Source organism: Mesoplodon densirostris, chromosome 8, assembly GCF_025265405.1.
Source record: "Mesoplodon densirostris isolate mMesDen1 chromosome 8, mMesDen1 primary haplotype, whole genome shotgun sequence".
NCBI lineage: Eukaryota > Metazoa > Chordata > Mammalia > Artiodactyla > Ziphiidae > Mesoplodon > Mesoplodon densirostris.
The window spans coordinates 63,912,945-63,935,672 of record NC_082668.1 but is presented as its reverse complement, the minus strand read 5'-3'; the positions used below and the strand labels follow the sequence as shown (position 1 = coordinate 63,935,672).

The window sequence follows — 22,728 nt, the reverse complement described above, 5'->3', positions numbered from 1 at the left end:
AAAAAAAAAAAAAAATCTTGCTGTGATTTATGTCAAAGAGTGTTCTTCCTATGTTTTCCTCTAAGAGTTTTATAGTGTCTGGTCTTATATTTAGGTCTTAAATCCATTTTGAGTCTATTTTTGTGTATGGTGTTAGGGAGTGTTCTAATTTCATTCTTTTACATGTAGCTGTCCAGTTTTCCCAGCACCACTTATTGAAGAGACTGTCTTTTCTCCATTGTATATCCTTGCCTCCTTTGTCATAGATTAGTTAACCATAGGTGCGTGGGTTTATCTCTGGGCTTTCTATCTTGTTCCATTGATCTATGTTTCTTTTCTTGTGCCAGTACCATATTGTCTTGATTACTGTAGCTTTGTAGTATAGTCTGCAGTCAGGGAGTCTGATTCCTCCCGCTCTGTTTTTTTCCCTCAAGACTGCTTTGGCTATTCAGGGTCTTTTGTGTCTCCATACAAATTTTAAGATTTTTTGTTCTAGTTCCATAAAAAATACCATTGATAGGGATTGCATTGAATCTGTAGATTGCTTTGGGTAGTATAGTCATTTTCACAATATTGATTCTTCCAATCCAAGAACATGGTATATCTCTCCATCTGTTGGTTTCATCTTTAATTTCTTTCATCAGTGTCTTATAGTTTTCTGCATACAGGTCTTTTGTCTCCCTAGGTAGATTTATTCCTAGGTATTTGATTCTTTTTGTTGCAATGGTAAATGAGAGTGTTTCCTTTATTTCTCTTTCAGATATTTCATCATTAGTGTGTAGGAATGCAAGAGATTTCTGTGCATTAATTTTGTATCCTGCAACTTTACCAAATTCATTGATTAGCTCTACTAGTTTTCTGCTGGCATCTTTAGGATTCCCTATATATAGTGTCATGTCATCTACAAGCAGTGACAGTTTTACTTCTTTTTTTCCAATTTGTATTCCTTTTATTTCCTTTTCTTCTCTGATTGCCATGGCTAGGATTTCCAAAACTATGTTGAATAACAGTGGTGAGAGTGGACATCCTTGTCTTGTTCCTGATCTTAGAGGAAATGCTTTCAGTTTTTCACCATTGAGAATGATGTTTGCTTTGGGTGTGTCATATATGGTCTTTGTTATGTTGAGGTAGGTTCCCTCTACGCCCACTTTCTGGAGAGTTTTTATCATAAATGGGTGTTGAATTTTGTCAAAAGCTTTTTCTGCCTCTATTGAGATGATCCTATGGTTTTTATTCTTCAATTTGTTAATATGGTTTATCACATTGACTGATTTACGTATATTGAAGAATCCTTGCATCCCTGGGATAAATCCCACTTGATCATGGTGTATGATCCTTTTAATATGTTGGATTCTGTTTGCTAGTATTTTGTTGAGGATTTTTGCATCTATATTCATCAGTGATATTGGTCTGTAATTTTCTTTTTTTGTAATACCTTTGTCTGGTTTTGTTATCATGGTGATGGTGGCCTCATAGAATGAGGTTGGGAGTGTTCCTTCCTCTGAAATTTTTTTGGAAGAGTTTGAGAAGGATGGGTGTTAGCTCTTCTCTAAATGTTTGATAGAATTCTCCTGTGAAGCCATTGGGTCTGGGACTTTTGTTTGTTGGAAGATTTTTAATCACAGTTTCAATTTCATTACTTGTGATTGGTGTGTTCATATTTTCTGTTTCTTCCTGGTTCAGTCTTGGAAGTTTATACCTTTCTAAGAATTTGTCCATTTCTTCCAGGTTGTCCATTTTATTGGCATAGAGTTGCTTGTAATTGTCTCTTAGAATGCTTTGTATTTCTGCAGTATCTGTTATAACTTCTCCTTTTTCATTTCTAATTTTACTGATTTGAGTCCTCTCCCTCTTTTTCTTGATGAGTCTAGCTAATGGTTTACCAATTTTGTTTATCTTCTTTGTTTATCTTTTTTATTGATCTTTGCTATTGTTTTGTTTCTATTTCATATATTTCTGCTCTGATTTTTATGGTTTCTTTCCTTCTGCTAACTTTATGTTTTCTTTGTTCTTCTTTCTCTAGTTCCGTTAGGTATAAGGTTAGATTGTTTATTTGAGATTTTTCTTGTTTCTTGAGGCAGGCTTGTATAGCTATAAACTTCCCTCTTAGAACTGCTTTTGCTGCATCCCATAGGTTTTGGATCGTCATGTTTTCATTGTCATATGTCTCTAGGTATTTTTTGATTTCCTCTTTGATTTCTTCAGTGATCTCTTGGTTATTTGGTAATGTGCTGTTTAGCCTCCATGAGTTTGTGTTTTTCCCTGTAATTCATTTCTAATCTCACAGTGTTGTGGTCAGAAAAGATGCTTGATATGATTTGAATTTTCTTAAATTTACTGTGGCTTGGTTTGTGACCCAAGATATGATCTATCCTGGAGAATGTTCCGTGCGTACTTGAGAAGAAAGTGTAATCTTCTGTTTTTGGATAGAATGTCCTATAAATATCAATTAAATCTATTGGGTCTATTGTGTCATTTAAAGCTTCTGTTTCCTTATTTATTTTCATTTTGGATGATCTGTCCATTGGTGTAAATGAGGTGTTAAAGTCCCCCACTCTTATTCTGTTACTGTCGATTTTCTCTTTTATAGCTGTTAGCAGTTGCCTCATGTATTGAGGTGCTCCTGTGTTGGGTGCATATATATTTATAATTGTTATATCTTCTTCTTGGATTGATCCCTTGATCATTATGTAGTGTCCTTCCTTGTCTCTTGTAACATTCTTTATTTTAAAGTCTATTTTATCTGATACGAGTATTGCTACTCCAGCTTTTTTTTGATTTCCATTTGCATGGAATGTCTTTTTCTATCCCCTCACTTTCAGTGTGTATGTGTCCCTAGGTCTGAAGTGGGTCTCTTGTAGACAGCATATATATGTGTCTTGTTTTCGTATCCATCCAATGAGTCTGTCATTTAGTAGGAGCATTTAATCCATTCACATTTAAGGTGATTATCGATAAGTATGTTCCTATTACCATTTTCTTAATTGTTTTGGGTTTGTTTTTCTTCTCTTGTGTTTCCCACTTAGAGAAGTTCCTTTAGCATTTGTTGTAGAGCTGGTTTGGTGGTGCTGAATTCTCTTAGCTTTTGCTTGTCTGTTAAGGTTTTGATTTCTCCATCGAATCTGAATGAGATCTTTGCCGGGTAGAGTAATCTTGGTTGTAGGTTCTTCCCTTTCATCACTTTAAGTATATCATACCTCTCCCTTCTGGCTTGTAGAGTTTCTGCTGAGAAATCAGCTGTTAACCTTATGGGAGTTCCCTTGTATGTTATTTGTCATTTTTCCCTTGCTGCTTTCAATAATTTTTCTTTGTCTTTAATTTTTGCCAGTTTGATTACTATGTGTCTCGGCGTGTTTCTCTTTGGGTTTATCCTGTATGGGACTCTGTGCTTCCTGGACTTGGGTGGCTATTTCCTTTCCCATGTTAGGGAAGTTTTCGACTATAATCTCTTCAAATATGTTCTCGGGTCCTTTCTCTCTCTCTTCTTCTGGGACCCCTATGATGTGAATGTTGTTGTGTTTAATGTTGTCCCAGAGGTCTCTTAGGCTGTCTTCACTTCTTTTCATTCTTTTTTCTGTATTCTGATCTGCAGCAGTGAATTCCATCATTTTTTCTTCCAGGTCACTTATCCGTTCTTCTGCCTCAGTTATCCTGCTATTGATTCCTTCCATTGTAGTTTTCATTTCAGTTATTGTATTGTTCATCTCTGTTTGTTTGTTCTTTAATTCTTCTAGGTCTTTGCTAAACATTTCTTACATTTTCTCGATCTTTGCCTCCATTCTTTTTCTGAGGTCCTGGATCATCTTCACTATCATTATTCTGAATTCTTTTTCTAGAAAGTTGTTACCTATCTCCACTTCATTAGTTGTTTTTCTGGGGTTTTATCTTGTTCCTTCATCTGGTACATAGCCCTCTGCCTTTTCATCTTGTCTGTCTTTCTGTGAATCTGTTAGTGTTGGAGGGTCTCCTGTAGAGGCGGGGGGTGACTGTAGCTCATGGTGTGGACAAGGACACTGGCAGCAGAAGTTCTGGGAAGTACTCTTTGGCATGAGCCCTCCCAGAGTCTGTGAGCAAGCGAGTTTCTACTGCTCTTTCTTCACCTGGGTGGTGAGGACAGAGTGCTGATGATGCTTTGAATGGTTTGTTTACATAATTTGATGTAATTTTAATGTGATTAACATGAAATATTTTAGAACTTTAACTGATAAGCACCTTCATATACCTTCCCTTATTCAACCATCTAGTTAATACCCCTAAGATTTTTCTCTCATAGTATCACCGTTTATCTTTCATAGAAGAAGTTACAGTTTGTAATTATATGTTTACTTGGATGTTTATAGGTTTACTATCTGTTTCCCCACTAAGCTACCTGTTACCTGAGAGCTGAAATTATGTCTTTTTTTTTTACCACTGTGATGTTCAAAAACAACTTCTTCTAGATGAAGTCATGTATGGTCAGATTTTAAGGTTTTGGCAATTTTTCCATCTATGAAAGATGAGTTTTGTCAAAAGTGGAGGTGGGAAGGTTTTCTAAAGCAATTATGCAACCACTCAATTAAGTGAGATATCATGTAAATAGAATAGCACAATACATGGTACATGGGAAGTACTCGATAAATATCAGTAGTTGCTGGTGTTGGTGTCAGAGCTCTGCAACTTTTTATTTAACTCTACCACTCAAAGTGGTTGGCTAAGCTAATACCGTCATAGTCACTCTTTCTTGCTGCTTATGTATGCAAATGTAGAATATTTTGCCAGTTCATGAATAGTGGTTATGGCATCAACAGCTGAGAACTAGGGGGATCTTACAGGGCTGAATGTAACTGTTGTGTTTTCATAGTGATTAACAAAGGTCCATAGATTTGGGTTAGAGCTTGAGTGATGAAGCACTTATTTCCTAACTTTAATCCTCAATCACAAGTATCTTAGAGTGATTTATTTCACTATTTTAGAGACATAGTAGCATCTAAAGTCTTTTATCAGGATAATTTCCCATTAAACAAAACCAAGAGATTATGATAACATTAAATAAGGGGACATCCTTGAAAAATGGATTAGGACCCTAGAGTGAGTAAAGAAATCAATTTAATGAGCTTCAACCAACATTAGTTGTAATGAGATAAAATAATAAATATGAAAGCACAAGCAAATAATTTATGCAACTTTTGTTTTTGCTATATATACCATTTTTAAAGCCAGATCTAGGATGATATCTACTCACTATGAAAATCATGGTAATGTCAGGGATGGTAACATGAAAGAATGGCCAATGGCAATTGTAAGAAGCTGCAGAATGAAAACTGAAAGACATTTCTTTTTTACCAGATGTTAACATACGATTAAAAAAAATGTGTATTAGAATCAATGAAATAAGGCTTGTACACAAATTAAACTCTGTTATTAAATGTATCCCTTAGTGTGGATTATGACCAAAATATTTGAAAGCCACTGCCCTAGAAAATGCATTTTCTTTTCCTCAGATTGGAGTTAGATGGAACATTGTAAAAAGCATACATACATCAGATTGTTCAACTACAGTGCCTATGAGAAACTCTTTGGTAAATTGAAATTAACGTTATATTTCTAAAATTGACACAAAATTTTCCACATACATTGTGAAGTTGTCAGTCAAATTATACATTAAACCAACAAAAAACATTTCATTAACAATGAAACATGACAGCTAATCAAGACTGTGTACATAATACTTGCCCTAGTAAAGACTTTGATCCACCGAACACCAAGAAATTGGACAGCCATACAGATATCTCAAGGCCACAGACCCTTAAAAAATTGTCTTGTTTTTCTGTAAAGTAAATAATTCATTGCCAGTTATGTGTAATCAGTTTTGAAGTAATTAAAACTTGAATAATAGTAATAAAATAACCACAGGCTTTCCATATTATTTGCTTAAGTTGCTATGGAAAACTCGGCTATTTTTTGTTTCTGCAGAGTCAAGTGCAGAAATGAGCAGATTGATAAATTTATAAACATCATGGAAAGAATTGTAGAGAGGAACTGGAGCCACTCGAATCCCATTTGGATCCCTTTTGTCACACTGTAGGGGAAACAAAAAGTAAAACCACAATAATGTTGGCATCATTCATATAATGGAAATCCACATTCAAGAGAAACTTACATAAAACATTCATACTGATTTCCCTAAAACTTAATATATAAGCAATTTTTTTCTCTTTAAGTAAAGCATAGTGTTTCTATGTTATTTGAAACTCCCCTCTTAATAATAATTAAAATATTAATGGGTTGGTACATGAATATCCTAAGTACTTTCCTGAAGTCCAGTCAGCAATGATCCTTTTTAAGCAACCAATGGATCGAGTATACAGTTTATCTGTGGAGAGACCCTGGAGAGACTGGAACCCTTGCACACATTTCAATGATTGAGAACCTCACTGAGATCTGGAGAGTTTTAGTTATATTTCCATTAAATTCAGTAATCCCTAATCTCATGAATTGGGCTCAGATAATTCAGCATAGTCTGAAGATCACTATGACTGTCTTTAAGAACCACGCCCTATAGGCTAGACAATATAATAAATGGTTTATGTGTGCTGGCACATTTTATTCCATAACAACTTTTGAGGTAAGTATTTTTGCAGCAAAAATACAGATGAAGGATCTGAAGTCAATAGTTGTTTACTAACTTTCCCAGGAGCACATGGCTTGTAAATGGTAGAGTGTGATTTGGAATGCTGATATTCTGATTTGTGTCTTCAGAATCTGGGGATACCTCTCCTAAAGGTTTGGAAGACTGAATGCAGCAGTTTCTAAATCTGGAAATAGATATGTTATCACCATTTTTCCTGAAATTACTCATTAAATACTTTTTAGTTCTCTTCAAGAGACTAAGAGGGCTACTTAGGCCCAACAGTTAAAAAAAAAAAATCCATACAACATTAACACTCTTAAGCTGTGTCTACATATCTTTCTTGACTGAAGTGAAAAAGTTGAAAATAATTTAGTTCAATCAAACAACTAAGTAAGACTGATTTCCTTTTTCTCCCTTTACTATATTGTATGTTCTTTAATTCCACTTATTCAATAAATATATAATATATTAGGGTTTTCACTAAATTTTTTTCTATCCAAACTCTAATGAAAATAATGGATAAATTACATAAAACTCTTTCCTGCAACCAAAATTTGTGGTTTCTTCCCTTTTATCAGAAATGACAGATCTCCGTGCCCTTCACTTATTTAGCACAGTGCTGAATACTTAGTTGGCATTTAACTTATCCTCACTGACTGATGTGAAATAACATGGAAAAATGAATAAACAAAAAAATTCAAATTTTGTGCTCAACATGTAACCCATAGAGAAAAACCTGGTAACAAAGCAAGAGATATACGTACAACCACTCCTCTTTTTTCTAGTTCTTGGAAAACATATTTAATTGGAATAGAAAATGTTAGGGTTAGCTGGCAGCCACGATCCTCTATACGGGATGGAGTAATTATGTTCACAACTGTTTTCTTGGTTTCTGCTTTATCCTGGCTGAAGTGATGCTTGATCATGTATTCCAGATAACCAGTTAGCAAAATAGATTTTCTCCTCAGTGCTTTCATAGTCGCTTGCCTAAAGATCTGCAGAATAAGAAACAATCAGGTTCACGGTTTCTTGTTGATTTATAAAGAAGCAAAATTTAACTGTAAATCACACATAAAAAAAGGGAAATGCCCAGTTTTGACCTTTCCAATAAAACATCCATTTTAGATAATCTTTTTGTGAAAACATGTCCTCTTTTAAGTGCTTTGCTATTAAAAATTAAACGCAAAGTGTCCATGACAGAAAAACTGTACAAATGTCATTTAAACAATACCTGCAAAAGCAGAAAAAAATAAGTGAACATAATGTTCCTTCAGAGTTATTTTAAATTAGCTTCATATAATTAGTACAAGTAAAACATACCTTAATAAATACATTTAACTGTTATAAATGTCAAAAATTTTCCTCCAAACATTTTATACAATCATAATCAAGATTTTTTTTCTATTCTCATATAAAGTTTGTTTAATCCACAAAATGGTGCAGTAAGAGCTAAATGCTTATGTGGAAGGCAATGTTACCAATATTATTTATATTTGTTTTACCAATTCCTAAATCTCCTTCAGTTTAACAGTATTCAGTTTAACAGTAAGAAAACAAATAGTTAAATAGTGATGCTAAGTTTTGTCAGAAAAGGAAATAATGTTAGATAATGCATGTATTATTACTGAAGCATTTGGTCTTCCTTTTTTTCTTCTTTCATCATTTTCTCCCCTGCTAAACTCTAACACTGGTGTGAAAATACTGCCAGTTGCTGCCTGAGGTGTCTTATATTAAGATGAGTGACAAAAGGGCACAAAATAACTGGTATTGGAACATTAGGGGTCAGAACAGACATGCTTTTCTAGCTTATCTCTTAAGGTCAAGTAGAGTTTAAAAATATATTCTACATATAAGAACTGAAATAACTGCAAACAGAGAATGATGCACTGGCAAGCCACTTAATGTCCCTTTTCTGTATCATGTTATGCCACTGAGCAAACATAGGGTCATTTGGTGATATCTATGCTTTTTGAAGTCTATGAAAATAGTTTTTTCTCTGTATACACATGGCATGTGTGGGCAGGCATTCTACTAGAACTCAACCATTCAGGCATAGATTTTCTTGACCTATTGCATGGAGGCTGTGGATGTGGCTGAAGGAGAGGATGAGAGTTGTATGTAAGGTAATGTCTTGAAGGAAGAGAGGAAAATCAGAGGATAGAAAGCTATCTGCCTCTCTTCCCAACCAGACGTCATGGACTGTGTCTGCAGCCTGGGAAGAGTTCAGCTGCAAATAGAAGCTGAGGTCTTTGAGGTCCATGTCAAAAAGCATCTGACATATTCAGTGCAAAAAAATGCTACTTTAGGCCAGTTACATGGAGTTTGGTAAGAGGCATCTCTTCATTTCCTGTGTAAAACAAAATGTCCATAGATTTGGCACAATGAAGACTCAAGGGAACACCTCCAAGTTTTGGATCAAGAGATCCTGATCCAAGAATCAACATTCTTACAGAGGGCAGGAGCAGGGACAGGTAAGGTGTAGCCCACCAGTGGTTTGGCTGTCAGGTTTGGAATTTAAAAAAAAAAAAAATGTGACAGGAATCTTTACAAATTTCTCTTTGGAGATTAATAATAATTTGAGGACATTTTAATTATTTAAATAATTCTAGTACACTTTCTGGATCCGCTTTGGGCCCCATAAGATGCAGATGGGGACAATGTATAAAGTAGTACTTTTAATGGTATTTCATTTGTATTCATAGGTTAGTAAGACTTTGGGGAATATTAAGTTTATAGGTTTTTTTTTTTAATGAAGTTTTTTCCTCTTGCAGATTTGATAGCAAGCAACCAATTTTTTTTTCATGACAGATATCTCAGTTTTAACATATCATGACTCTTTGTTAATAATAAAATAACTTTTAAATGTAAAACTAATTTCCACATTACAACCACAACAAGAGAGCTGCATTCTGAGGCAGTCTTAAGTTCTTCTCAGAGTGTAAAAGTCTCTACTGAGGCCTCAGATAAAAATATCAAGAGGGGATAATAGGAGTTAACAGTGAAGTAGAATAAATGTCCTTTTTTCTTTTTCTTTCTTTTTTTTTTTTTTTTGCTTCTCATTATTTTCATGCTTTCAGTACTGTGGAATATTTTTTTTTTTAATTAGGAAAAATGAAAAGTGTAGTTTGAAAATATTCAGCTTATAACAGAATTCTTGGCAGAGTTTCCACTATTTGGGTGAGTTTTCTTGCTAATTAAAATAAATGCAAAGCTAGAAAAGTTAGATATGTTTAAATAGGAAAAATAAGTATAGCATGATGTTTTCAATTCTTAAATTCTTAAAATTGGCTCCCTAATAACTCTGAGGAAAGACAGAGTACATTTCTTCTGACTTGCCCTGTATTTTAATTGAATGCTCTAATTTTATATATTTAAGGTATTTATTTAATTGTATATTTATGTACTGAAAAAGTCTAAAATTGTCTACCTAATCACTACATAGAAATATGACTCTGCAAAATACAATATAAATATTGTTTAATTTCAAGTTAGTAATTAGAAGGTTGAGGTGACCTCTGAAGTAATCTGGTCCAAACATCTTCATTAAAAAATTGAGGCAAATGAATTCAAGAGTAGTTGTCACTTGTTGAAGGTCACACTTAGTGTCCCAGTGAGGGATAGAGTATTTGCCTCCTGCTTCCTACTTTATTGCTCTTTCTCTTGATCCACAGTATTTTTTAAATTATTGTACAAAAGATTAAATAGGCAGCAGTATGAAGAAACATTTTGAAACTAATTATAAGGTGCTATTTTCCATGGTATCCATCAATCAATCAAATACACATTAATTGTGAACAAAGCCATAATTAATCTTTTTTAAAAATTCTCTGTATTGCAAATCTGAAATCATATCCATGTACATTGATTCTTAAGTATAGAATCTCTTCTTCAGTTGGCATTTGACTGTGTGAGAATATTTTTCGAAAGGGAAGTAGAGATAACAACGAAAGGTAGCTTGATTCATGTATTTATTTCTTTCATTTACTCAAACTTCAGCTACCTATCTCCTATATGCATAACTTTTAAATAAATAAGGTAAGTACTGAATCGGTTAATTCACTGACACTCACATGGCAAACTCAGAAACATCTAGAAAGTACAGTGTTTTAACAGTTAAGTAGAGAATGGGAAACAATGAAATGTATTATTTTGTAATTTCAGAATTTTGCAATTTATAATAGGAAGCAAGAATTTCCAAAACACCTTCTTTAACACAAGGCTTGATTACTTAAAGATAATTTTGGTTAGAACATAGCCTCGACAGTGAATGATTTAATAAGATATCTCCAAGAGGATGCAGGAAACGCTTAAGTGATAAGAAGCTCCAGAGCAGTGTACATACCTCTTCTGTGGCATTTAGAGTCTTTTTCTCAAGTTTAAGTTTGGATATTAAAGGAGAAGATAAATCAGTCTTCATATTCCAGCTGAGAATAGAAACCATGTCTAGGTGACTATAATACAGTGTGGAAGAAAACTATTGGTAGGGAAAATAGGAATAAGACTTCCTGTGGCAGAAGAGGTGAATACCGAACAACAGTCAGTCCACTGCAGAGAATACCAAAGTGATAGTGTCTAAAAGACATTTTCTAGATATGGCTAGGAAGTCATTTGCAAAGATAAAATCAGAGGAAACTTTAAGTACTAGTTTTTCCTAAGGTATTCCTTGGTGCCTTGTTTTTTCTTACTATAATTCATCTTCTCCCTGATATAAACTTTCAAAATAAGCAAAACGTTATCTTCTTTTAAAATGTTTAACGGGGGACATCCCTGGTGCTCAGTGGTTAAGAATCCGCCTGCCAATGCAAGGGAAACGGGTTCGATCTCTGGTCCGGGAAGATCCCACATTGCTGCAGAGCAGCTAAACCTGTGTGCCACAACTACTGAGCCTGCGCTCTAGAGCCCGCAAGCCACAACTACTGAGCCCTTGCGCCACAACTACTGAACCTATGCACTGCAACAACTGAGCCCGCATGCTGCGACTACTGAAGCCCGCATGCCTAGAGCCCGTGCTCCGCAACCAGGGAAGCCACCGCAATGAAAAGCCCATGCACTGCATCGAAAGTAGCCCTGGCTCGCCGCAACTAGAGAAAAGTCGGCTCGCAGCAACAAACACGCAATGCGGCCAAAAAAAATAAAATAAAATAGAACAGAATAAAATAAAAATGTTTAACGGAAGTGTTCCTCAGGTTGGATATTTTGAAAGCAAATCAAATATCGTTATTTGATTTGCCGAGTAGATTTCATCACCCCCCTGAAAAAGATTTTTTTAAATATGTATCACTGCCTGCTAAATCTTGTTACTGGGTCTATTTCAACTTAAAAACAAAACAAAACAACAACAAAAAAAACCTGCCCAAAAGTGAAAACAGCACAAGCTCCATCTAGTGGTCATACTGAGTATGTGCTCTTTAAATTGGGATGAAATGAAATGAGTTGATTACTACTATCTAGTGGTGAAGCTGTATAAAAACAGAGGAACGTGACGCTGCTGTCCAGTGGCCAAAATGAGAAACTACTGTGAATGTTCACAGAATTCTAGAATTTTAAGTTTGGAAGAGATTTTGGAAGCCTTTATCCGGTCACTCATGCCAAAATACGCCACAGTAGAATTTCCTAAACTAGATGATTTTAGGAGGCTTTCAATTTTTAAAAAAAACATAAAATCAAAATTTTATTTGAATATCTATATATTTAAAATCTCTATTAGAAACATATATGTATATTTACTTAAAATATATTTTACTTAAATGTATGTATATAAAATATATATTGCCTTAATATATGTATTAATACTATTATTATATAGATATAATTATTAACAATATATATTTACTTAGATAAATTTAGTCTTAATATGAAATTAATGAATATCCAATATCCAAATAATTAGTTAGGAGACATATATATATGCATTATATGTGTGTAAAAATGAATAGATATAGGTAAGTACCCTATTATTTAGGGTGAGACTAATTTTAAGTAGAAGCATGAATGAACTTAAAGAAAAATATTGAGCCAGTAATAGTAGAAATTAAACGTGGCTATAATGTTATAGAAACCCCAATGGGGAAAAAGAAAATCCACCCTACCTCATGGGACAACCTTACTCATCTTTGGTTTACTCTGACTATTCATACTCTCCCCAACCTCCTAAAGTCTTCCTATAGTTTTGTCACATGGCAGTTTGTCAGTTCATTGACTCACAGAACTAGAAGAAACAGAGTCCTCAGTAATCACAACATCGTCCAGCACACAATAATTTCTTAATAAGTAAGTGTTTGAATGAGTGAATTAATCAAGACTTAAATATTGCATGTTTGTTTTGTATATAGAGAGACCAGTAGAAGATTAAATAACTTATTCAGGTTCACACAAATTCTAAGTGGAACTAAAAATGTGTCACCCCAGGTAAGTTTCACTGAACATTTATTAAGTGCCAACAGTGTGCCAAGCCTTGGGTTGGGGGCTGAATATATAAATAAAAAGTGACATTAGCACACAGTCACTGTCCTAATGGAGAACCCTGCCCTTCCTCTGTTGTTTATGCACATTGCATATTAATCTAGCTGATTAATCAGCAGATAAACAACATGTCTCAGGTAAAGATGTGGGAAGGCTGAAGCATAGATCACTTACCTCTAAACTAGCATGTAAGGAACAGACCAGTAGAATGGGAGGATTTGAAATTCGGAATCCATTGACCCCAGGAATTAACTGCAGTTCTGAAAAATTAATATCATGTCATTTTTGTAGAATGTTTGCCTAAAAAGGTGTCCTTTATGGATTTTTTTTATGACAGTAAAGTAGAGAGGAAAAATTTAAGACTTAAAAACTTTTCCTCCTGGGATTTCTGAGATATTTAAGAGAAACGCCATGGACCTAAAATACGGGCATATTTTCCTTCACTTAAAACTTCCATCTCCTCTGCCCCCACCTTCATAGCAGCCTACCAAAAATTAGAGCCCTTAGACACAAGACAAACATAATGTCATCTAGAAGATTTTTGGCACCCCATCCTCTGCCCTCTCATCCCCAAGCCAGCATTCCTTGTTCTTCTCCATGCTTTGCCTTTCTATTATGAAACCATGTCAACAAGGGGAAGATATCAAGATTCGAATGGCTTGTAATTGTAATGTCACCCAAAGGCAGAAATATAAATGAAATGACCTAGGAAGGTGACTTTTAACATTAGGATTACTAGGTCAAGTAGCTTCTCTTGGGAAAGAAGAAAAAAAAAAAGCTTTAAAAAAAATGATCTGCCTAAGTATGATATATTAAAAAGGTAAATTAATAGCAGACATTATCCTAATTATAATTAATTAGATTGAATAGTTGCAAGTTAAATCCAAGAGTTAAAACTGCTAGTTAGAGATAAAGTTATAAACTAATACTGACTAAGAGTGAGAGAATTTTCTGGGTCTTTAGAGATGCATCTAATTAAGGCTAGTCAAACTATATCCTGTGGGTCAAATCTGGCCCACCACTTGTTTTTGTAAATAAAGTTTTATTGGAACGTAGCCACATTCATTCATTTATGTATTTTTGTGGCTGCTTTAGCACCACAATGGCAGAGTTGTGCCACAGAAACAGCATAGCCCCAAAAGCTTAGCATATCTCCAATCTGACCCTTCATAGAAAACCTTTGTCCACCCCTGATCTAATCCAGCTCCCTCATTTACAGATAAGAAAACCCACTACAAACAATTTAAATAACTGGCATAATAACAGAGTTCATTACTTCAGCGGCCAAGATGAAACACAGCTTTCCTGATATGACTGAAGAGCCCATCTTTATTCTTTGCATCTTGGTTGGTGCAAATGTGAATATATTTAAAATCATATCTCAGGGTTGGAAGCAGGCTGAAGGATCAAGTTTAAGTTTAATTCTCACAACATTTAGGAAGTTCTCTGTATCCCATGTGATGGAAGAATAAAGTCACTCAGGAAAAAGAAATAGGGCAATTTGATAACTCCCTGCGCATGGTGTACTTTCATTTCTACCCATTAGGGTTAGTATTTGGTATGTGGTGAAAGCCACAAAAGAAGGAAATTTTGGGAAAATAGAGGGATAAAAATGAACATTTATTAAATAGTATGCTACTTGGTTTATAGCTTAGAATGTGTCCTGCCCTCAAACGAAACCCTGAAATATTATTATTCACATTAGATATGTGAGGAAAAAACCCAAAAAATCCAAAATGATAAATATGTGCAACATCACAAAACTATTAAGCAGCAAAGTGGGTTTGATACCTAAGTCTCTCTGGGTCTGACCTCAAGCCAACAATTCCTTCTGTTTTCCCTGCCTGATGTTTTAGGTACTCCATATTGATGAGATCTGAGTACTTTAGATTTCACTTCTTCTTATTTCCCTATGAAACGATAGACTCAAAATCATGCTAAAATCTATGAACACTTAGTCTTACACTGAAGAAATGTCATTTCTTATTTTAAGAATTCTCAGTGGCATTTTCAAAGTGCACTCTCCATGAGGCATGTATATTACATATCATATAAAGACAGATGAAAATTGAAATAAAGTTAAGACAAAGTGACTTGTGAAGTAAAATTGAATACACTTACTGTTATCCATCTTAAATCTGGTGCTTAATTCATGGCCAAACCATCCCACTAACCTGAAACATAAATAATAACATTTGATATTTTGGTCTATAAAAATAGTCACAATTAGTATAGGCCAAACCATCCCACTAAGCTAAAACATAAATACTAACATTTGATATTTTGGTCTATAAAAATAGTCACAATTAATATAGGACTCTAGGGCCTGTGTTTTAAAATCATTTATGATACAAGTCATCAAATACTTAAGCATATAAATACTATATGATATCATAAGGCAATTAATATTTATAACCTTCTTGAGATTGAGTATAAAATCAATTTATTCTTGTTATTAGTTGTATTACCTTTGCAAAGTTAAATCATCTGGAGACCTGTACTTAATGACCTTGTTCTTATTTAAAATTAACTAAAATGAACAAAAATGTTGTTTTTTTTTAGATATTAAAACAAAGGTGAAAAGAAAGCTCAAAAATAAAGTGATTAATACAATAATGTATTTTTCTTGCAGTAAGCTCTCTAAAGAGAAATGGCATAAAAATAACCTATATAATTTTTGAAAAATTTAAAATAATTTTCTAAAGAAATTGTTACTTTCAGATTTTAATAAGAATGTTAATTAGCCAGATATAAAATACAATATATGTAGGACAAATCATATGTATGTGTGTGTGCTTATTAGATGAAAAAAATTACAAAATATCTAAAGAAAAATATAAAATTTGAGAAAGAGAAATACAATATTCCTGATAATCAATTCTTCCTAAATAAATTGCTAGTTTTAATACTGCCAAAATTAAAAATTCCAAGTATGTTGTTTTTGGATTTGGCAAAATGTTGTTAAGTTTATATAGAATATATGAGTGAAAATAATAAATTTTGAAATAGAAGAGTATAAAGGTGAATATGCTCTATATTATATAGTATATTACAAAATTCGTTAAATGAATGAGCACAATACTATTAAAAGAAGCATCAGGGAGATAAATGGAACATGGCAGAAAATATAAAAAACAGTCCTCAGATCATACAACAATTTAATAAGTGATAATTGTAACATTCCAAAAAATGCAAAGATGAAGAAAATATGTTCATATATTTATATGATTCTTAAAAGAAAAATTTCTAACTATGAAAACCAAAGAAAATATAAAGGAACATATCTATATATTCAGACACATTTAAAATTCTGTATTACAAAGAAAAAACAAATGAAAAACCAAAACAAAAACCAATGATGGGGAGAAGGAAGCTGTTTGCCACATTTAAAAGTTTTCACCAAGAGTTTTTTCATCAGAGAAAGGGCAGTGCCCCCAAAACTACACAGCCACGAAGCAGGGACAAGGCATTTATAAAAGGAGAAATGCATATGCCCCATGAATTCTGGGGGGGGGGGAACCCTCAATCTCAGTAATAATTAAAAATATGAAAAAACAAGAAGATCAGACCATGCTTCACATACCAAATTGGCAAAGTCATTTAAAATTTATATGTCTATTTGCATCAAGAATTTAGTAAAAAGGAAATAAGCTCTTTGTCTAATAATGAATATATAAGTAATAAAGCCTTTATGGAGTACAGTTTGAAAATATAAATTAAATATTGTATAGTTTTCTGTCCCAGTACTTTTACTTGTTCCAGTTTATCCAAAGGACTATTCGGATTACACTATTTGGAGTACACTATGATGTGTGTGCTAGGACAATGAACACAATACTATTTACAGTGTCACAGCAACCACAATATCTTGTAACACAGAAATAATAAAATAAATTATACAACTTTTATATGATGGAATATTATGTAGCCATTATAAAAATCATATTTGAAAGAATGTATATTCAAAAAGAATAAAATGGAGATACCAATATTTAAACTATGTTTCCAATTTTAGCATAAAATATATTGTATGCATTTATATGTAATTATGGCCAAAATGTTAAAATTTTTAATTTTTTCTTTATTCACATCCAAGTCAAACTTAGACATAATGGAGAAACACCAAAGTTACTTTCATTAGTACTAAGATTTTACAGTTATACTAATTGAAAAAAGAGGTAGTAAATTATCACTACTTTCAAATTAAACAATTTTGTAGCTGGTATGAACAAAAAGATAATTTAATTTGGTAATCTGGTACAAAATTAATATGAGAACTAAATATCTGAAGTTTACAATTTCAACAAGCTGATATATTAATAAGAAATATTCCAGACCTACATAAAAAAAGTTTAAATACTTCTGAATCTGTACAGCAAGAGCAAAAATACTTGAAAAATTTTCAACATCAAGAAAAACGACAGGACTTCCCTGGTGGTGCAGTGGTTAAGAATCTGCCTGCCAATGCAGGGGACACAGGTTTGAGCCCTGGTCTGGTAAGATCCCATGTGCCACGGAGCAACTAAACCCGTGTGCTACAACTATTGAGCCAGTGAGCCACAACTACTGAAACCCATGTGCCTAGAACCCGTGCTCCACAACAGGAGAAGCCACTGCAATGAAAAGCCCACGCACCGCAATGAAGAGTAACCCCCCATCACCCCCCGACTAGAGAAAGTCTTGTGTGCAGCAAAAAAGACCCAACGCAGCCAAAAACAAACAAACAAATAAATAATTTTTTTTTTTAAAAATCAATTCTCCTCAAATTGATGTATAAATTTATATAACCCCAGTAAAATATACAAACAGATTTTATTTTCATTTGGTACTTGCAAGCTGATTCTAATGCCATATGGAAAAACAAATAATTTTTAAAAATTCCTAAAAAATAACAGCTATGACATTGACATAACAGCTACAACATAACAGCTATGACAAAATAATACTATATTATAAAAATTCAAAATGAAAACAGTGTGGAACTGTGTTAACAAATCAACTAATATACCATTCATTGTATTAATAAAGCTGAAAAAGTTATAGAATCATCTCCATAGACCAATGAGTCATAAGAGAAAGTTCTGTCAAGTGATGTTTGCAACTTATGTCACAAGAGGTTAATCTTTGTAGTATAAAAATATCTAGAGGGCCTCCCTGGTGGCGCAGTGGTTGAGAGTCCGCCTGCCGATGCAGGGGATACGGGTTCGTGCCCCGGTCTGGGAGGATCCCATATGCCGCGGAGCGGCTGGGCCCGTGAGCCATGGCCGCTGGGCCTGCGCATCCGGAGCCTGCGCATCCGGAGCCTGTGCTCCGCAACGGGGGAGGCCGCAACAGTGAGAGGCCCGCATACCCCAAAAAAAAAAAAAAAAAAAAAAAAAAAAAAAAAAAAAAAAAAATATCTAGAGATAGGGCTTCCCTGGTGGTGCAGTGGTTGAGAGTCCGCCTGCCGATGCAGGGGACATGGGTTCATGCCCCGGTCCGGGAAGATCCCACATGCCGCCGAGCGGCTGGGCCTGTGAGCCATGGCCACTGAGCCTGTGCGTCTGGAGCCTGTGCTCTGCGATGGGAGAGGCCACAACAGTGAGAGGCCCGCATATCGCAAAAAAAAAAAAAAAAAAAAAAAATCTAGAGATTAATAATGCAAAAATAACAACCCCCCCAAAAATGACCAACATATATAGAAAAGGAAAATGGCTCAAAAAATTTTTTTTAAAAAGAGCTCTCCACCTAACTAATGATAAGAAAAATACAAATGAAAGCTACATTGAGATAACATTTGCTGTCCTCTTAGAGTAGAAAAACTTCCAAAGTTTTATTAAGGACTCTTTTAGTATTAACATGTTTTATAAGTAACGTTCATGTATTATTATGGGAATATGTATTATTGGTGCACCCCTCTAGAAAACAAATGAGTAACAGCTATAAAATTTACAAATACATGTATTCTTTGACCTGGCAAATTTAATTCTGGGAGTTTTTTCTCCAGTAGAACTTGTACAAGTATGAAGTGAATTATGTATAAGTATAGCCATTGCATCCCTTTTAGTAATAGTCCAAGATTGAAAATAACCTAAACTTCCTTCAATAAAAGACTAGTTTTATAAATTATGCTAAATTTATATTACAAAATATCACATAGTCATTATATCAAAAGTGAATGAGAATGAGTTCTGGGTCCTGAAAGGGAATGATTGCAAGAGATAAGAAACCAAAAAATAAAGATATACAATAGAACATGTAGTATCTTTTATGAACTTGATAATTATCTTGCTTATCTTCACTTTTCTCCCCCAACTGGAATGTAAACTCATGAGATCAGGGACTAGTCTCTTAGTGTTTGTAGAAGAGTGTTTGTAATGTGGATGTGTGACGAATGGTAAAAGATTGTTAGGAGAAGCATGAGTTCAGGCAACTGACTAGTGTGGTGATGGTCAGGGGAGGCTCTGACGAGGAAGCTGAGCAGAAGAATGAGTATATTTCAGCAAAAGAGGAATGAAAAAGTGTTCCAGATAGTCAAATAGCATATTCAAAGGCCCAGCACATATGAAGATTATGAGGGCAAATTTCACACCACCTCCCTTTTCAACTTTTATATTTTTGTGTGTGTTATAGTGTTTGACTTTAAATGAATTCTGCTGATTTTTTTATTGAGTTTACTAAATTTCTAGGTATAGACTTAATATTGAACTTCAGAATAGTTTTCAAATGATTTTTCCAGAATAAAGCTCTAAAACTTATTAGAAAACTGATGATCCAGTTTGGGTTCTGCTCCTGCTATGTATGATATTTTTAGTCACATATTAATTGACAATTTCTCTTGACTTGAAAAATCTATGGCTTCAGGGACAACTACTGACATAATATTGTTTGGAAAAAAATGTTTGGGGTGGTAAAAAAAAACTTTGAAGGTATTAATTAAAAATTTTTTCATCATTTGCAAATAATTTCCTAAAATTTTCTTCTCCACAGTGAATCAATAAATTTTATTGCTTCAGGGTCATTTGTTAAGTGGAGAGCACCAAAAGATGTATACTCCTTTTAGCTTTGAGTTCAAAACAAGCTACTGAAACTTATAGCAGAGTCAGTAGTCTTTAAAAGCCAAGGCTTTTGACTTGCAGTAGATAGACATTTTGGCATTCTAATTATCAAGTGTCTCATATAATAGCCTAGCATAAAGTTTATGCTGTAAACAGCAAAAAGAAAAGAGAATAATAAATCTAACCCATGAATCAAATTACATTTGTGAGTGCTGAGGAATGAGAAGCTTCAGAAAGGGAAATAGAAAGACTGGATTCATATTCCTAATACAGAGCTGGGCTGTACTCCCTACCCCCAGTTAAGTTCTAGGGGATGGGAATTGGGATGGTTGAGAGGTCAGTGGGAATTCCAGATATGTTTGGGAGGATCTAATGATACGAAATTCCTGAGCCATGTTCCCTCAGCCCTACGAGGCAATCCAAAGGGTTTGTAAGAATCCCTCCATGCCAGGTTGGTGCCATAATCTTCATACAAAAAAGGTTAGCAGAAGGGCCTGTGATAGCACCTCCATTTATAATTTAGGATCATACTAACCCAAGAGACCCAAGAGAGTATCCTTAAATTCCTGTTTCCCCAGAGAAGGAAATTGAAGTGACTGAGAAAGTCAGCATCCCCACTGGAGCTTGGGATAAAGGGCATAGGGTCATGGTAGCTCCACAGACATCTTGGAGGATGTAGCAGTAATGGGAGCAGATGACCAAGGGAGTGCCAGGTACATCTTAATGGATTCCAGGAGATGGCTGTAGACAAGATGCCTCTCCTTTATCTATGTCTGGGCACTCTGTACGTCACCCATCGTGCAACCTTAGATGCCATCCTAAGGAGAGAAGGACAAGAAAAGAACTCTGAACTGACAGAGCTTAAATTCTGAATTTACTGAGAAAAGTCACTAAGTATACCTCAAAGTTATAAGACAATTTCCTGAATCAAATGAGTTGATAGATGAAAACAAAGAAAATAAAATTATTTGTCCACCTAAGTTTATGGTCTGGTGACATTTACATATGTAACTTACTAAAAAATTATTAAATTTCTGATGACAACTGAAATCAATTATAAAATGAAAAGTATGTTTATCAAAGTTCTCATATATTTTTGTATTAAATATCCAGAATCAGAACCTTTCTTTAGTTAATCTGAACACATAACTGAGCTATATGGATGAGTTAAATTGAGTGGGAAAACAAATCACTGTACAATGTAATTGTTTATTTGAGGTACTTATATTTATCATGGTGTATATTTATTGAAAACCCATTCTTTCAGCAGGCATAGAACTGTGCTGGGTACTGAGGGGAACTCAGTATCACCTTTTCTATTGAGGCTAAGATTATGTTTGCGTAAAAAAAGAGGAATAAAGAAAGGAGTTCTAGTCTGAATGAATTAGATTCATTCACTATCATTTAATACAGAGGCATTGACTATTGTTTTATGTTATTTCTATCTTTTGAAAGAGAAGAAAATACTACAGTTTGTTAAAGAGAATGATTTCTTCTGTAGTTACAAATCAAAAAATAATGTATGAGCCCTTTTGCACGTAATGCTTTCTTTGGAAACGGATTCAAAATTTTCCTCTTGACATTTTCTTTTTTAAAAATCTGAGGCAAACACAGTGGCTATGAGACAGGGTAATGAAAAACTGGGAATTTTTTTTTCCATTTTTTTCAACGGGTTTAAAATAAAAATTGGGAGAGTACTTCAATACTTTTTCTCTTATTTAGCAACTTTTCCTTCATTTTTGTGTATTCATTAAAAAGACTAGGTATTTGTCATTTCTGTTTGTAGAGTGCTATTAAAAATTCAAGAGTATGAGTTATGATTGCTGGGCATATCTGACAGAAACATCAAAGACCTAGATACATGGTATCCAAAGTTACCATCAAAGACCTAGATATGAACGTGGTATCATAGGAGGAAATTATAGTTTGTGCTTAAAAGTACTGATGGCATGTTCATGGCCCAAATATGAAAGGAACAAGTAAATACACAAAGGGAAGAAGTTTTCATCTTTAGAGGAAAAAATACTTGGACCTCAGTCTATAACTGAGGTCAAGGCATCATTTTTTATGCTTTATTTACTGAATCCATAAAAGTGCTTTAACTTTTTATCTGAAAAAGTACAAATATGATATTGTAATTTTTTCTGAGTTGCCTCATTATTTGATGATAATATGCTTCTTTTGAATTTATTCACTAAAGAGATTATATTTTGCTATCCAATGGCTTAGTACAAAAGATACTGGGAGACTAACCTCTGGGCCAGCCGCATTGGAGATTCTAATTGTTTGCTATCCATCACCCTTAGCCACCACATCTATGTCACTTCTGGATGGAAATTATATAATCCTATAGAACATTTCAGAGTGATCTATCAAATCAGATTGCTTGTTCTCATGCCAACAGGAAATCCTATTCAAAAGGCATGGTTGGGCAAAGCTTTTGCATAGTGAACTGCTAAGGAAAAAAAGGGGCAGAGACAAAAACACGTTTGCTGGAAAATGGGCAAGATCGTTTCATGTCATCTTATTAGTCTTTGCAGCAACACTCTGATGTAGGTATTGTTTCCATCATTTTATATTTGAGAAAAGTAAGGCTTACAGAGTTTGAGTGATCATCTAAAGGAACATAGCTAGTTAAGC

The 22,728-nt window shown here is 34.2% G+C and overlaps 1 protein-coding gene across 1 annotated transcript in view; it reads right to left on the bottom strand.

Annotated features, from left to right (window-relative positions):
* Positions 1-5,889: 5,889 nt before the first annotated feature.
* Positions 5,890-22,728, bottom strand: part of KYNU (kynureninase) — a 101,709-nt gene continuing 84,870 nt past the window's right edge. Inside the window, 5 exon segments of the mRNA XM_060106815.1 lie at positions 5,890-5,919; positions 5,921-6,037; positions 7,354-7,584; positions 13,226-13,311; positions 15,173-15,225. Coding sequence (XP_059962798.1) covers positions 5,890-5,919; positions 5,921-6,037; positions 7,354-7,584; positions 13,226-13,311; positions 15,173-15,225 — 517 coding nt within the window.